This window comes from Corticium candelabrum, chromosome 9 (genome assembly GCF_963422355.1).
Source record: "Corticium candelabrum chromosome 9, ooCorCand1.1, whole genome shotgun sequence".
NCBI lineage: Eukaryota > Metazoa > Porifera > Homoscleromorpha > Homosclerophorida > Plakinidae > Corticium > Corticium candelabrum.
Window position 1 is genome coordinate 4373150 of NC_085093.1, and position 17469 is coordinate 4390618.

General features: G+C 40.4%; 3 protein-coding genes across 3 annotated transcripts; 1 reads left to right on the forward strand and 2 right to left on the reverse strand.

The window, feature by feature from the left end:
* The first annotated feature begins 290 nt into the window (after positions 1 to 290).
* Positions 291 to 5252, forward strand: LOC134184535 (alpha-N-acetylgalactosaminide alpha-2,6-sialyltransferase 3-like). Its single transcript, XM_062652250.1, has 2 exons — positions 291 to 1209; positions 4739 to 5252. Exons 1-2 carry the CDS (start codon positions 395 to 397, stop codon positions 4956 to 4958), a joined length of 1035 nt encoding a protein of 344 aa, XP_062508234.1. The 5' UTR covers positions 291 to 394; the 3' UTR covers positions 4959 to 5252.
* Positions 5253 to 5450: 198 nt separating this feature from the next.
* On the reverse strand, positions 5451 to 6365 carry LOC134184890 (uncharacterized). The gene is made up of 4 exons (XM_062652655.1): positions 6192 to 6365; positions 6067 to 6095; positions 5887 to 5991; positions 5451 to 5821 (listed from the first exon to the last, which is right to left on the reverse strand). Exons 1-4 carry the CDS (start codon positions 6249 to 6251, stop codon positions 5617 to 5619), a joined length of 399 nt encoding a protein of 132 aa, XP_062508639.1. The 5' UTR covers positions 6252 to 6365; the 3' UTR covers positions 5451 to 5616.
* A 9062-nt stretch (positions 6366 to 15427) lies between these two features.
* On the reverse strand, positions 15428 to 16388 carry LOC134184835 (uncharacterized). Its single transcript, XM_062652597.1, has 4 exons — positions 16235 to 16388; positions 16110 to 16138; positions 15936 to 16034; positions 15428 to 15869 (listed from the first exon to the last, which is right to left on the reverse strand). The coding sequence occupies exons 1-4, from the start codon at positions 16292 to 16294 to the stop codon at positions 15665 to 15667; spliced, it is 393 nt and encodes a 130-aa protein (XP_062508581.1). The 5' UTR covers positions 16295 to 16388; the 3' UTR covers positions 15428 to 15664.
* Between the last annotated feature and the right edge of the window lie 1081 nt (positions 16389 to 17469).

Consider the following 17469-nt stretch of genomic DNA (forward strand, 5'->3'; position numbering starts at 1 on the left):
GTGGGTTATGAAATTTAAATAATAGAGATCAAACCCTTTTTGACTATAATTAACGCTTTGTTGCAAAATCGTATTGTTCTGGTTTTGTTCAGAGAGCTAGATGGTAATTTATATTCAGAACTATTACCCATAGTCTCGCTCGTAGGTTAGCTATAACTTAGTACAAATCAGAGTTTCTCTACGTATATGGCTTTAGCACAGAGCCGTTTAGATACGGCTGTACTTTAGCTCTCAGCCTCGCGGTACCGATTCGTAGACGTCACGTGTCACACACACACTTGTGGCGTTGACGGAGAGCTGTCGTTCACGTGCCGAGGGAAGTAAGTGTGGGCGCCGAAGTCTGAAGAAACATTGTTACCTCGTCCTGTTTACCGAGGATATCTGAAATCACGTCATGACAGTGCGTTCGCGAATGGTCGCTTGTATTTCGCTAGTGAGCCTCTTGACAATGGTGTACTTCTTCTTTTCGGTATGGTTTTACGACTACAGAAACGTCAGACCTGTTATCGACAGACACTTCCGGCGGCGGGATCTGTTGATACCCGTTCCGTGGAGTTCCATCAGCACAAGTCCTAACAACTCGCTGAGTCAGGAGACTCAGCGTGACAACTCAACACAAACACCGACTCAGTCACTCACCAATGCTAGTCGTGACTCTGAAGCTGTGTTGAGTCAAAATGAGGTTGAGAAGGTTTATGTGGGTTACAGGAATGCTTTGAGCAATGAGCCTCTGAAGATGAAGTGTCAGGCTTGTGCTTTGATATCGAGCTCCGGACGAATTCTAGGTCAGAAGAAGGGATCGGAGATTGACAAGACAGACTGTGTGTTTCGGATGAATGCTGCTCCTGTGAAGGGCTTTGAAACGGATGTTGGACAGAAGACGAGTGCACGCATTGCAGCCTTTAATGCTTTTGGATCGAAAGTTTTGAAAGAATGGAAGCCAGGGATAAAGCTCATTGTGTGGACTAACAACCATCCAGGAACTATCAAGCGCATTGTGTCGTATGCAAAAACGAATAAGAATGCTGATTTGTATATGTCGACTAAAGAGCACATTCTGCTGATGGATAAACTGTTTGAGGAGGAGACTAAGAAGCCTCGAATGAAGTCTCATACTTGGCTTTCGACTGGATGGTTTACTTTTGATCTGTTGAGACACGTATGCCCGTCTACCAAGATCTATGGAATGATTCCTGAAGATTTCTGCACGTATGAAATTTACTGTGTGTGTTTGTTTGTGTGTGTGTGTGTGTGTGTGTGTGCGTGCGTGTGTGTGTGTGTGTGTGTGTGTGTGTGTGTGTGTGTGTGTGTGTGGTGCGATGGCTCAGTTGGTTAGAGAGTCCTCTATAGAGTGTGTACATCCGGGAACTTGCAGGGTTGTGTGTTTAAGTCATGGTGATGGCGAGCTATGGCATAATCTTCTTGGGCACGAAACTCACACACAATTGCCTATCTCGACTCAAGAGCATAAATGAGTACCTGGTCATTGACTGGGGTGGCAAAGGCCCCGACTGCGACGTAGTCCATCAACCACTGGGGTCCTGGTGGGACTTTGGGTGCCCACACCACAGTTGGCGTCGTAGTCGGTGCTCCTGCGAGTACCTGGCCAGGCTCCAGAAGATTGCTTAGCACGGCCCATAGCTCCTGCATAGTGCACAGGAACCCAGCCAAATGGTGTGTGTGTGTGTGTGTGTGTGTGTGTGTGTGTGTGTGTGTGTGTGTGTGTGTGTGTGTGTGTGTGTGTGTGTGTGTGTGTGTGTGTGTGTGTGTGTGTGTGTGTGTGTGTGTGTGTGTGTGTGTGTGTGTGTGTGTGTGTGTGTGTGTGTGTGTGTGTGTGTGTGTGTGTGTGTGTGTGTGTGTGTGTGTGTGTGTGTGTGTGTGTGTGTGTGTGTGTGTGTGTGTGTGTGTGTGTGTGTGTGTGTGTGTGTGTGTGTGTGTGTGTGTGTGTGTGTGTAACCGTAACAAACGGCAACTCCTTTTCCATTTGTCATTGTGTGTGTGTGTGTTTGCATGCGTGTGTGTGTGTGTGTGTGTGTGTGTGTGTGTGTGTGTGTGTGTGTGTGTGTGTGTGTGGTGTGTTTCTTGCCTTGTTGTGTTGTGTCGGTGTGTTGGTGTGTTATGCTATTCTCTTGCATAGCACATCAATATACAAATTTGGTTTGCCTGGTTGATGCATTAACAAAACCAGGGTGAGAATTCACAACAGCCAATTCTAGCACAAGCAAAAACTGGTTACAGCCGTAGCTGATAAAACAGCTATTCCAGAATTAAAGATATTTATTGGGACATTAAATTGAACAATTTTGTATGCAATTGATAGTTGGCAACTTCACCCTACAATCATTTCTTGTAATGACAGGCATGATAAGGCCTTCTCAGCATTCGCATTTGGCTTGTGAACACAGTTTGGTGAGCTGATGACAATTCTTGCCTCTTGAAACTTAGAAAGCGATCTATTTGCTAGCTAAAATTTTGATAACAAAGAATACTGCCAGTATAAGCATTGTCACAGTACAAATCATATTAAATTAGATGTGATTGAAGAGAATATTTTCTGCATATGTAGATGTCATCTTGCCAGGCAAAGAACAGCGAATGTAGAAAGGTTTATTGCTATGGTACTGTAATACATTACTGCAACATACTGTAGCAGTGTGGAAATAGGGAATTATGGTATTTTGGCCCGGGCAAATTAAGTCTAGGTTGGACATTCATTATATGTATAGTATGACATGCATCAATAAGTCCCGCCTCACTATGCATACATTTTTATAAGTTGTTATCATGTGACAACGGTTTAGGTCCATTAATTAACTACAGTATGTTAGGGATATGTGGTAAATAGGGATACTGTACCACCAATCATCTTAATGCTGTAATTGTATTCCATTGTTTTTGCTACATGCATGGAAGTTCTTACCAAAGCAATGCGTCTATATCATGCTAAGAAAGGAGAATCACTTTTGTTAGATAGTTAGCTTGTTATTTTGTAGCAGTACAGTAGGCCCACTGTGTTACTCTAGTGTTGTGTTGCAAATAAGCTATTTGGAATAGCAGCACCTACTCAATGGTTTGCAAAGAAACACAGGTGCATTGGATTCATTTAGAAACTTCCAGACCCAAAGTGACTGCAAGCTATAGGTGACTTACTGGACAGCTACAGTACATTTCAGCTGAGGTTTTCTTTGGATAAAAATCATGCAGTACTTAGGAGCACCTTTGTTCACGAAATTATTCACACCATATTGGAAAGCCCATCAGGTGCTAAGAGTCAAACATTACACTATCATTTACTCCTAGAATGGGAAATGGGTTGTTTTGCACTTGTCTAGTGTTTGGTCAGACAAGCAACACATTTGGTGGGAGGCTGTCTGATGTCTGACCACTATTTTCCACACTGCTGTAGTATGGTGACACACATTGAATTTTGTGTGCGGGATGTGAAACCGGAGGTCTGATAATGCAAGCAGGCAATAACATTTTAAAGCTCTACGAATCTGACATGAGGTTAGATTTGTGTTTTTGCCATTTTATACCATTTTTACAACAGAAATCCCAGAAACAACCAAAATGTTCATGACATTTACAGACGCAGCTTGCTGATTTTGATCACACATCACTAGCAGTTAGACTTACCATAAACAGGAATTGATCAATGTTGATATGGGTTCAATGTTATTGTAGCATCTCATTTGATCAAATTTGGTATGGCATCCTCAGCAGCTAGTTACTAGATTTAGTTACACATGGAGGACACTGAACATGAGATTATTGCACTTACTTCTGCTCTCACTTAGGGTTACCCTAGGTTTCTACAAGTAAGCATGTTATGCTGGAACAAGTAGTCTCACCTCAGATGCAGTGTTGATTGTAGTCCCGGATGCGCTGCCATCCCCACTACAGTCTGGGCAAGGCTAGGAAAGTAGTAGTGGGGATGGCAGCACATCCGGGACTGCAATCAACACTGCGTCTGGGGCGAGGCTAGGAATGAGAGGGATTGTTTGATTGTGTCTGTATTATCACTACACTGCATGGCTGTAGCCTAATAGTGGCATAATGCATTAGCAACATTAGCAACTTTGATAGAGTCAAAAGAAAAAACTAAACTTAGTGCAAGAGGTCAATTCTATAGCTAGCTGTAGCTAGTCTGCAAAAATGAATTTGACCATGAGCAAAGCAGTCCACTACTTACTTCATCTACTGCATTACAGTAGAGGTGAATGAGTCCAAGATTGAATAAGGACTTTGGATCAAAAGCGGACCTTCACAGCTAAGTGGGTGGTTCATCTGAACCCCCTCGAACCTCTAGCTTATGGGCCTGCCTGCCTTGCATGATTGTAGAAATTGCAGTCCGAACCCCCTTTAACCCCCCAGCCTATGGGCCTGCCTGCTTGCATGATTGTAGAAATTGCAGTCCGAACCCCCTTGAACCCCCAGCCTATGGGCCTGCCCGCTTGCATGATTGTAGAAATTGCAGTCCGAACCCCCTTGAACCCCCAGCCTATGGGCCTTCCTGACTGCATGACTGCATGATTGTAGAAATTCCATTGTAATGGTATATGCCAATTAGCAACAGCTAAGGCTGATCAATTACTTGCAGTGTGCCCAGTTTAGTCTAATCTCAACTTTGGACGATCCAAAGAGGAGTCTACTGTGGAACATTGTCTGTAGTTGATCACATTTGTTGCTTAGTTTGTTTGTATTTGTCAAACTTAACACTAACTGGTGTGATTTTCAGGAAGAAGAATCAGCCTAAGGCTACATACCACTACTGGGAAACTAAAGGGGACGAGTGTGCTTACTACATTAAGAGTGAAAAGACTCGTGGTGGAGCTCATCGTTTCATCAGTGAGAAGACTGTCTTTACGAGGTGGGCTGCACTGTCGAATATGACATTTCATGCACCCGACTGGGATCCAAAAGACTACGCTAAAGCTGAAACGGGCAAGTCTAGGTAACTCTGGTGAGTAACCATAACTACTCAGTTTACACGAATGGCTTAGGTGTGGAGAGTGTATCACCACTGTAATGTGTTATTTATTTGAGACTCAGTTTTATTGATTAATGAATATGGATTGGTAGCAAATACAGTGTATATGGACACATCAAATGAAATGTGAATTTTAGAGTTTAGTTTTAGTGACATATAGGAGTTTAGTTAATTTTATTAAATAATTTCGTTTATTCAGCTCTGTGTGTATCATCATGTAGTGATTATCAATGTTTATACGTGTATATCAATGTTTATATATATGGATCTCCCAGACAAGGCTGAACCATCAAAATGGAAAGATTGCTCAAAGAGTATGATCCACTATGGAGACTCAGCGTTTTGTATGTCACCGGATGGTAGTGTCTGCATTGCATTCCAACTGTTCAATGTGGAGATGTACCAGGTACCCCTTTCATTGGACCAACATCCCGTCTATTTTGTTTCTCCATATACGGAATACATCTTGGGACAATTCGTGTTTGTAGACGGGACTCCTCTATGAAGTCCCACAATAGTAGCACATGCAGTTACCCTACTCAAACTCTACGAGCTAAAAGATATTGTCTACATACCTCGCGCATGCAGCAGCGACTGTCCGTCCACCTAGAGACCATAGCGCTTCGTCAATAACTAGCGTAGTTGTAGCCCGCAAGCGGATAGCCTGCCATTTGCTGGGACTGCTGAGACGACGTCGTCACGACAAGTGGTGCCGCCGCCGCCCCTCCGCTCTGAACAACCGTCGTTCTGGCGAGATACACTCGTCGACGCCACACGCCGACTCCAATTGCCGCAGCAATGACGACGAGGATACCCGCAGCGATAAGCGCCCTGAAAAAATTTCCGAGACGTCACATTGCAAGGCTACGGATACTTTACGATAGAGATTGCCTTACCAGCCCCACCACGTGATGTCCACATCCACACTGGCTACATCGATGTCTGGGTCGAAACAAGAGCAGCAGGCACTACTGATACGGTCACAACAGCAATCGGAACAGCTGTAGACAGCAAAAGCGACATCATACGAGCTATTTAGTAGTAAAAACACTTCGAATTGCCATCAAGTGACGTACTAGTAGTCGTTGCAGTAGACATATCCACTCTGAAAACAGATGACTGAGAGTTATATAGTGCCGGAAACTACGTGAAGAGCACGCCCATTGCAATGCGATGAAAATGTCTACGTGTGCAGACTTACCGCCGAGCCGAGAAAAATTGTGAAAAACGCAACCGTTGCAGTAAACGTGAGAATGCTCATCTTGGTCGCTGTGTGCTTCAATGAGGCAAACGGTTGAACCTACTAGTAGTCTTGTGTTTCGAGACTCTCGTGAAGGTTTTTATAGCAGGTTCCCGTATGTGATTGGCAAGCGCCCAAGACCGGTGTGCCAGCGGATTTGTTCCGGCCGCATTTGTTCCGGTTGATCAAATGCGCAAGCGCAGTAACTAAGGGGTGTGTAATACGCTTGCGCATATGTTGTCCCTCGGATCTCCAGATGCTGCTTTATGTTGTCTTCTTCCGCGAATTTGTTCCGGGGCGGGGTAGAATTGCCGACACTTAGAAATTGTTTAGCGCATGCGTGTTACATGTCAAACCTTTATTTTTGTTCCTTTGGCCATGTTATAGCTTGTACAGGCTTCAGAGGCTTCTTTGTAGTTTACGCAACATGCAGCTGTGAACTGTCGCGATCGGTGGCTTGTACTCTCCGATCACTAGATATAATTAATTCATTAAATAATTATCCAGTGTGAATAGACGTACGGCAGGCTACGACAGTGAAAGGTGTGGAATGGGTATCTAGACATGTTTTTGACGCTTTTGAAGAATCAAATGTGAAAAACTTTAGTAATAGTTCGGTATTTGTGGTTTACCGCATGCAGTGATGTTGAATAGAAATTCGTTTGTAATCTTCTACTTGTGTTGTAGGCTATAATGGACTGTTGTAGCAGTTAGTTTAAATCTGCATGTGCATAAAATTCCTTGTGTGTACCTTCATGCTGTAATTAATTAATTAATTGACAATCTAATGCAGTTGAGTAAATGGATATACAATTGCCTAATTAGTCGATTATTTGAAAGTTTATGTGTTATTGTTAAATCTACATACTAACCCAGGTTACTGAGGTACATTACTGAACTGAGTGTTTAATTATGTTGGGCATATGTGAGCTGCTGGCATGAGCTGTTTGATGCAATAATGCAGTGGAGTTGATAGATTTTGAGATAAATATTTTGGTGTTATAATGATGATGATAATAATAGTAATTTTCTTTTTAAATTGGTTATAGTATGGTTGGCTTATTCGTAGTACATGATATCAATAAAGTTGTTATGTTCCTTTGGTTTGTCATGTTTAACAACAACAACAACAACAACAATAATATAATAATAATAATAATAATAATAATAATAATAATAATAAAAGGCGTCATTCATTGGGGGTGTACAGACCTGCAGCAGCTCGATCGACAGACCAGAAAGCTCCTCTCTATGCACGGTGTCCACCATCCTGCTGCAGACGTTGACCGACTGTACGCTCCTTGCAGTGATGGGGGGTAGGGGGTTACAACAGATTGAGTCGACATATCAATCTTGTATTGTGAGGCTGAACTGTTACCTTGCTGACAGTTCTGATCCTTTCATGCAGATGATACGGGAGTGTGACTCTGGAAAATCTTCACACTCGATCAAGTGCATGGCTTGTCGGTTTACTGCACAGCTGCGGAGGAGTCTTGCTTTGGACAACAAGTCGCAGAACTTACACAGGAATGCATTCATCTTGGTTGAAGGTGGCTTCGAGCAAGCGCCTGAAACAGATGCGAGACATTACCATACGTGTTGCAGTTCTCTTCGTGTGCGGTCCTGGAGCGGGAAGCCTATGCACAGGCAGTATTGTCGTCTCACTGAGCAACCGCCTGTGGACATGAAAGAGACCTGCGGATGGCTAAAGGCAGCGAATCTTCCTGCTGCAACTGAGGGACTGGTTGTTGCTGCTCAAGACCAAGCTCTTCGGACTCGGTACTATGAGCGCAAGATTCTACATCGTGATGTCAGTCCTACTTGCCGCATGTGCAGTGTAGGCCTGGAAACAGTCGACCACATTGTGGCAGGCTGTAGTGCTTTGGCACTGACGGACTACACTGATCGACACAATCAGGTGGCATCCATCATTCACTGGGATGTTTGTCACCATTTTGGGGTTCCAGTAGAGAGCAGATGGTACCGGCATCATCCTGATAGGTTTGTGGAGACGGATGACATTACTATGACATGGGATACCACCATCCCCACTGCCAGGAAGATCAAAGCCAATCGTCCAGACGTCTGTTTCAGAAATAGGAAGACAAACACTTGTCTTCTTATTGATATCAGCTGTCCTGCTGATGGCAACATTGGCAAGAAATATGCTGAGAAGTTGGCGAAGTACAGTGACTTGCGAGTGGAGATAAACCGCATGTGGCATTGTCGAACACTGGTGGTTCCGGTGGTCTTGGGAGCTTTGGGCACAGTGCACGCAGGTATTGCATGGTGGCTGGACATTATTCCAGGTCATCACAACCTGCAGCTCTTACAGAAAACAGTGCTTCTGGGATCTACTCGGATCCTTCGTAAAGTCATGTCTTCTTTCTAGACAGCCGTGATGGTCTAAGTACTTCTGAAGCAGGGTTTGCTTCCGGTTAACAGATGCCATCAAGAAATGCTCAAGATCTAAGAACAGCAAGATATTCCAAGTTCTTACCAAGAATGTATACAAGCATTGATTTATACTTTTCAAACTGTAACAGCTATGGCCTGTATAGTCTATCTATGTGTAGTGAAGACAAATGTATGATGTTAACGACTTACATGCTGTTGCTCGTGTAGATAGTTCGGCATTTTTACTGTTCTAAAATTTTTATAGCACGTATATATTGCAGCTAGGTACTACTTGTGAAGTTGTAGCGTTAAATTATTAATATCAAGTATCCTATCTTTTAAAACTATAACAGTCTGTATAAGTTTGCATGAAAAGTTATTTCTTGTATACACACATTTGCAGTAGTGGTGATTAGATATTTGCATACTAATACTCAATTTAATTAATTAAACAATTTATACCAGCAACAGAAATATTATTGAAAATATGTAGTACCTCTATATATGTTGCTGGTATAAATTATTGCTTGTGAAGACTTTGAATTTATTGGCATTTTGCAACCAATTGCAACTAATTATATTAAATAAAGAGCTAAATATGAATAATTGAAACTATTTCAAAAGATTAACACAATCAGTGAGATCAGTGAAGTTTGTATGTGCGGTTTACTTCAGAAACTGAATTGTTGGAGAAGTAGTGATCAGATATGCCCATACTAATCGGCCAATTACAAATACAAATAATCGGAGCTGGTATTACAAGAAGATTCACTTCCTTTCAAATTTAATTAATATTTGCGTGGAACAACTCATATCATCAATAGAAAACAATTTGAATCAGATCGAAGCACCTTGATTAAGTGCCATCTCTGCCAGCCACTTGGATACATTGTAATTCATTAGCACTTTGCAGCTAAAGTGATATGCAAATAACTATTATAGATGAAGATATTAATATTAACTATTGAAACTCTTTCAAAAGATTAATACGGCCAGTAGAAGTTTGTATGTGCAGTTTTACTCTATAAGCTGCACATTTGTAGAAGTAGTGATCAGGTATGTCCATACTTATCAGCTGATTCCAAATAATCAGAGCTCTAATATTACATGAAGATAACATTCAATTCCTTTCAAACTTAATATATGTGTAGAAAACTCATATCGTCACTGGAAAAACAATTTTAATAAGAAGCACATTGATTAAGTGCCATCTCTATCAGCCACTTGGATACGTTGTAATTCATTAGCATTTTTTATCTAAAGTGAGATACATAACTATTATAGATGAATATATTAATATTAACTACTGAAACTGTTTCAAAAGATTAGCATGGCCAGTAGAAGTTTGTATGTGCAGTTTTGCTTCAGAAACTGCACATTTGCAGAAGTAGTGCATGATCAGATTTGCACATGTTTAATTAACAACTGACTTCAAGAATTGGTGCACTTGTATATATTGCAAGATGATGTCATATGCATTCAGTTGTCTGAGATTCAAAAGTTATTTTAATTAAACAACTAGAATTAGATTAGAAAGTACGTATTCCAAAATTGAACAGTATACAAACTACCTAAAGATTTCACAATTATGCTGTACTGATCTACCTTGAAGACAGATCTAAAGAACATTATTATTAAGATTAATAAATTGATATTACTTATTAATTTTTTGAAAAAGATTTACATAATAGAAGTTTGTATAAGCAGTTTTACTTATCAACTACATATTTTCAACCTAATGTCAGTATATGCTTACATATCACGTGACCTTTAGGTGCGCTCATTGGTCCATTGCAGGTGTTTTATCAGCGAAACAACCCCTAATTATAAGGTCAACCATAACACTTCACAAGAGCAATCAACATTAACCATCTATTGGTATTCAATTATCTAGTAATTCTACTATAAACATATACCACTTAATTAAAGTTGCAATAATGTTATTCAATGCTCCAACCAACTGTTTGATGACATATTGTACAACATACGTGTTCGCGTAGTGTAACCTTTTCATGAATAAGTGGTACGTACCTCTCTTTCTGCTAATACTAGTACGTACATGTGTGAAAATGTGCTGGTGGCAACAAGTTCAGCACAGTGTAACTGACTACATTACAATGAAGATATGCAATAGTTTTGAAATTGTCCAGTTCTAGACAATTTGGTAAATACTGCCTCTTACCAATTTAACATGTAGCACGCATTCCTCAACTAAGCTAGTACAGACACCTTAGATCTAAATTTTATGTTGCAATGCTTCCAGGAAGTTGAGAGAAAATTCATACAAGCAAGTTGTGTTATATGTGTTGTGTTATATGTGCATGTTTAATTCTCTAGATTTAGTAATGATGGGGATCGATTAGTACCAGCCTATATACTTTCTACTTTAAATTAAGAATTGCAAACAAATTTACTTGTGAACTTTACACATTTAGGTATAATGAAATGTTGAGTGATCGAATGCCATGCAAAAGCCAAGAGAAAACTTGCGGAGTCCAAACTGCTTCGTGAATATGTGCATTTAATTACGGTTACATATTTAATAGAAGCAAGTAACATTTGTTGAGTTACTTGTAAAAAGTAATTGTACTAAAGGTAGATGTTGATATTGATATCAATCATTAAAACTCTTTTCAAAATATTGGTACAGTAAATAGAAGTTTGTATGCAAAGTTTTACTTCTGAAACTACATATTTGCCATAGTGGTGGTCAGATATGTCCACACTTGTCAACATTCCAAAAATTCGAATGACTAGTATTGAGGAAAGACAACTTTTAATTGAATTTAAACGTAGTAGATATCTTACCCAATTCAAACCATCAATATAAATATGACTAGAATGTAAAGAATGTATATTTACAATATTCAACCATTTTATATTATACTATAGCTATATAGAGGCCTTGCTGTTTGTTGCTCCACGGCCAGAGTTGAATCAAAATAATTATACTATGTAAATATTAATATCAATCATAAAAAATTTTCAAAATATTTATACAGTAAATAGAAGTTTGTATGCAAAGTTTTACTTTTGAAACTACATATTTGCCTAAGTGGTGGTCAGATATGTCAACACCCATGAAAGATTTCAAAAAATTCAAATGACTTGTATTGAGGAAAGACAACTTTTAATTGAATTCAAACTTAGTAGATATCTTATCCAATTCAAACCATCAATAGAAATATAACTAGAATGTAAAGACTGTGTAATTACAATATTCAACCATTTTATATTATACTATAGCTACATTCAGGTTTTGCTGTACACAGTCAGAGTTGAATCAAATAATTGTAATATGTAGATATCAATACCAATCATTAAAACTTTCTCAAAATATTAATATAGTAAATATAAGTTTGTATGCAAGGTTTTACTTCTGAAACTACATATTTGCCAAAGTGGTGATAAGATATGTCAATACTTGTCAACAGATTTCAAAAACTCGATTGACTAGTATTGAGGGAAGACAACTTTCAATTGAATTGAAACTTAGTAGATATCTTACCCAATTCAATCCATCGATAGAAATATAACTAGAATGCAAAGAATGTGTATTTACAATATTCAACCATTTTATATTATACTATAGCTACATACAGGTCTTACTGTACATTGGTTACTCCACAGCCAGAGTTCAATCAAAATAATTGTAATATGTAGATATTAACTTAATATCAATCATTAAAACTTTCTCAAAATATTCATACAGTAAATAGAAGTTTGTATGCAAAGTTTTACTTGTGAAACTACATATTTGCCAAAGTGGTGGTCAGACATGTCAATACTTGTCGACATATTTCAAAAATTCGAATGACTAGTATTGAGGGAAGACAACTTTCAATTGAATTCAAACTTAGTAGATATCCTACCCAACTCAAACCATCGATAGAAATTAACTAGAATGTAAAGAATGTGTATTTACAATATTCAACCATTTTATAATATACTACAGCTACATGCAGGTCTTACTGTATATTGTTGTTCCACAGCCAGAGTTGAATCAAAATAATTGTAATATGTAGATATTAATATCAATCATTAAAACTTTCTCAAAACATTAACATAGTAAATAGAAGTTTGTATGCAAAGGTTTACTTCTGAAACTACATATTTGCCAAGTGGTGGTCAGATATGTCAATACTAGTCGACAGATTTCAGAAATTCGAATGACTAGTATAGAGGCAAGACAACTTTCAATTGAATTCAAACTTAGTAGATATCTTACCCAACTCAAACCATCAATAGAAATATCACTAGAATATAGTCAACCATAGATACATTTTTGTTTCTTCACAGCCATCGGATCAAAATAAATGTATTAATTAAATGTAGTTATTAATAGCAATTATTGAAAAAGTTTGGAATATTAATTAACACAATTGAAATTGGTATGTGGCTTTAATTAATTGTTAATTAATTAAACTGTACATTTGCAATGGTCAGATATCATACTGTATGACACAGGGCTGTGGGCTGACGTTGTGCATAGTCATTACTACGTAGTATTGTCTAGCCACGCCTATGTATTGATTGTGTAATTACGTGCCACGCGGACGCACCTTGCAAAGTGTGCATCTTCCGTGTGCTGTTTGCAATTGCCATGTCTATGACACCACTAGATGTCATACGCTTGAGCATTGCAAGATAAGTCAATAAATGCTTGCTTGTACACAAGTTTCTAATTGTTTGCGTCATTAGTATTTTGTTACACACCTTAATTTGATAAAAAGTTATCTCACTGGGGGTTGTCTCTAGATTGATCTGATTAAGCTTGTCTCCACCTGCTAACTCATTACAATTCCGGAAGTTGCTTAGGCTGGTCTTTTGTTCATAGCAAGAAATAAATAATTATTATAATTGAATTAAGCTCTTCAAGAGCTGTCCATCGATATCAATTAGACCTCGGAAACCCATACTATAGTCTACGCGCTGAATTCCTCAGTCCATCTAATGCGTGAACGGACTTTAGTCGCGCTGGCAGATGTCTCGTACTTCAGAGCTCAACCTTACGGTAAGCGGTCTAGGGGAAAGTGTCGATCACTACTGCGATATTGTGGGTCACCGCTATGTTGAGTGCCAAAAGAGATTACGCAAACAGCAGCAGCTCAAGCAACCACCAAGCAAGGAAGATACATGTACATGCAGCAGGCAGACGCAGAACTATTAGGGGAATTCCCTCAGCAGGTATTGAATGTCGGTGTTATGTCCCAGTATGGTGATGATGTGCTTGCCGATCTACTGAAGCTCGAGAGCTTGTGCGTTTGTGAATACCGCTGGCTTGTCTAACTCGCGCCATAACACACAATCTAATGATTGCTTGCCGGATATTGGTGCTTCTATCTCTATTTAGTTGTCTCTGAGGAAATTCCGAATTTGCTCAAAGGTCCTACAGCCTACACAGAGAGTGATATATCCGCAAATGGTCATAACAGCTGGTACCATGCAATTAGTTACAATGTCTGTTACTAAATTGTCTGTGTGGTTCTTGTTTGTTGTTACTCCAGAGTTCTGTGTCCTATCTGGATGCGAATTGAAATATATGTGTCGTGCTCAACCAGATCAGTCTGGTTCGTAAAGTCTATTACAAGTACTGGAAGCAAACCCTGCTTCAGAAGTACTTAGACCATCACGGCTGTCTAGAAAGAAGACATGACTTTACGAAGGATCCGAGTAGATCCCAGAAGCACTGTTTATTATGTGTCGCTATGCCCCTCCATAATGAGCAAGTGGGGTCTTTACTCCCATCTGGGCACCCACCAACCCGGCAGGTGAGCCTAGCGGGGTACATGTTTCCGTGTAGTCCTCACGGCGATCAATGACTAGCCAATTCGATATAGATTGCAGGCATTACGGTGACCGCGAACATCGGTACAGCACGCCTAGTGGATATAAATGACCACCAAGAAAAAACTGAACGTCTTCGTCAACGGACCGTTCGCCAGACCACAGAAACTCCCCAACGACTGAAACGAGTCATAGTCTCATGGATAAAGCTAGAGAAACATGAGAGAGAAAGACAGACAAGTTTCATAATTTACTGTCGTCACTGGGGTTTGAACCCCAAACTATGGAGTGGTAGCCGTTGTCGCTAACCACATCACACATCAATTTGTTGAGGTAAAGCAAATTGGGTTTTCTGTTTTGTTGGGTCATAATCATGACTTTCTGTCCAGGGTGCATGCTGTACTGGATTTTAGGCAAGGGATTATTTCTCTTTCTTGTGGAGCTTATGGGAAAGTTGCAGTGGTAACTGTTGGACAATTGATGTCACGGAGAGGAATTAAGACCTATTATATGAAGAGTCTAAGTCTGCAGACTTGATTGAATTAAAAAGGACACACATGTGTTGGTATATACCTCTTTTGATGCTGCGCCATTAGTGATCAAGGAATTACAGCCAACTGAATCTCCACCTGAGAAAGGTCTTCTATTGATGCGGAATACTTATATGCCTCACACCCTGACCATTCATTGCCTATAGTCAACATAATATGCTCATTAACAGGCTGCAATGATAATAAACAGTGGGATCAAATATATGAGTTGGTGCATAATTATACTCTGATGTGTTTTCTTCTGGACCTTATGATTTGGGTCAAACTCACACTACATGGACACTGGCACTAGCCTAGCTACCTGTCTCATCATACCCTTACTGAACGGAACCCTAGATTTGAGCGTGAAGAGATCGCAAGAGAAGTGGATGAGATCAATGCTGGAAACTACTAGTAATATAATTCGACCTTCTCAAAGTCCATGGTTGTCTCCTGAACTGACTAATGGGATGGAGGCAAACGTTTCTACATTGATCGTGTATATAGATAGAAAGATCAGCTTAGATGATCAGCATAAATGATCATGCAGACTAAGGATCCTTACCCATTGCTGAGAATTGATGACATGCTTACAGAGAAAACAGCAGTCAGTACTACTTAGTATATACCCAATCGAGGAAGACCCTGAAGAACATAACATATTATAAAGAAGCGCATGCAGCAGCGACTGTCCGTCCACCTAGAGACCATAGCGTTTCGTCAATAACTAGCGTAGTTGTAGCCCGCAGGCGGATAGCCTGCCATTTGCTGGGACTGCTGAGACGACGTCGTCACGACGAGTGGTGCCGCCGCCGCCCCTCCGCTCTGAACAACCGTCGTTCTGGCGAGATACACTCGTCGACGCCACACGCCGACTCCAATCGCCGCAGCAATGATGACGAGGATACCCGCAGCGATAAGCGCCCTGAAAAACAATACCGAGACGTCACATTACAACGCTACAGATACTGTACGATAGAGATTGCCTTACCAGCTCCACCACGCGAGGTTCACACTGGCTACATCGATGTCTGGGTCGAAACAAGAGCAGCAGTCACTGCTGCTAAAGCCACAGCAGCAATCGGAACAGCTGTAGACAGAAAAAGCGACGTTACACGAGCTTTTTAGTAGTAAAAACACTTCGAATTGCCATCAAGCGACGTACTAGTTGCCGTTGCAGTAGACATATCCACTCTGAAAACAGATGACTGAGAGTTATATAGTGCCGAAAATCACGTGAAGAGCACGCCCATTGCAATGCGATGAAAATGTCTACGTGTGCAGACTTACCGCCGAGCCGAGAAAAATTGTGAAAATCGCAACCGTTGCAGTAAACGTGAGAATGCTCATCTTTGTCGCTGTGTGCTTCAACGAGACAAGCGGTTGAACCTACTAGTACTGTAGTCTTGCGTTTCGAGACTCTCGTGATGTTGTTTGTAACAGGTTCCCGTATCTCATTTGCAAGCGGTCGAGACCGGACACGAGGGAGATCACGAGAGTCTGAAAACTAGCGTCACTTGGTACCGTGTAATACGTAACCTGGAAGGTTACCTATATAGAGACAACGTCAGACGTTTTGGATCTGTTCATATTTGAAACTTACGTTTGTCTAGCTCCAAATGACACATCTAACTCAATTTTTAGCGTTTTAATTAATATTTGGAGAGATTGATTAATTTAAAGTTAAATTTAGTAGAGAAATATACAGTAATAGTAGATAAGTGCATGCTCATGCACGACTTGCGAAATTGCCAGGCGACCTGTCACGCTGTAGATCAAGCTGTCTAGTCTTCCCCCACTTTAATTGGTCTGTGGTGAACAACTATGGCTGCCACAACCGGTTCCCGGATCAGTGTGGTTGCTATAGTTAGTCTGGTACTGCCGTCAGTGGTCTCTGACCATTACTCTATCCCTACCTCTAGGACCATTAGTCACGTGACAGATGTCGCATTACTGCAAGACATGTGAAGAAAGGCAAGACTCATTGAAAAAAGACGAATGGATGCACTAGTCTGTATCATACTGGCGACGACGTTTTTCTGTGACTCTTTGAAATGTAACAGCAAAGTTGTCTTGAGAAGTTTCTATTTGAGAATATTGTAGCTGTCTGTCTGTCTGTCTGTCTGTCTGTCTGTCTGTCTGTCTGTCTGTCTGTCTGTCTGTCTGTCTGTCTGTCTGTCTGTCTGTCTGTCTGTCTGTCTGTGTGTCTGTCTGTCTGTGTGTCTGCCTCATTTATTGAAACACAAACTCTACGTTACATTTCTAACACTAAATACAAGAAATCTACTGAGTTCAGCTTTAGTTTAATGCAAACTACTTTTGTAGTCTCTATTGCGTATGTTCTCATCTTCTTCTCCAGGGAAGACACGTGTCAGCCTGTGGAGGATGACTCTAGCGTTGCATCGTTTTAATATTATTGAGAATTTTTTTCTCCAAAACCTCTAAAGTCAGCTTCATTTGTATAGCCTTCAATGTCCCTTGATCTTCTGGCTAGTTTGTTTAGATAGTTGGTAGCTTCTGATCCC

Coding starts and splice junctions, on each gene's coding strand:
- LOC134184535 (XM_062652250.1), top strand. CDS start 395: ATGACAGTGCGTTCGCGAATGGTCGCTTGTATTTCGCTAGTGAGCCTC. Junction 1,210..4,738: donor ATTCCTGAAGATTTCTGCAC/GTATGAAATTTA, acceptor TGTGATTTTCAG/GAAGAAGAATCAGCCTAAGG.
- LOC134184890 (XM_062652655.1), bottom strand. CDS start 6,251: ATGAGCATTCTCACGTTTACTGCAACGGTTGCGTTTTTCACAATTTTT. Junction 6,096..6,191: donor CAATTTTTCTCGGCTCGGCG/GTAAGTCTGCAC, acceptor ATCTGTTTTCAG/AGTGGATATGTCTACTGCAA. Junction 5,992..6,066: donor GTCTACTGCAACGACTACTA/GTACGTCACTTG, acceptor TGCTGTCTACAG/CTGTTCCGATTGCTGTTGTG.
- LOC134184835 (XM_062652597.1), bottom strand. CDS start 16,294: ATGAGCATTCTCACGTTTACTGCAACGGTTGCGATTTTCACAATTTTT. Junction 16,139..16,234: donor CAATTTTTCTCGGCTCGGCG/GTAAGTCTGCAC, acceptor ATCTGTTTTCAG/AGTGGATATGTCTACTGCAA. Junction 16,035..16,109: donor GTCTACTGCAACGGCAACTA/GTACGTCGCTTG, acceptor TTCTGTCTACAG/CTGTTCCGATTGCTGCTGTG.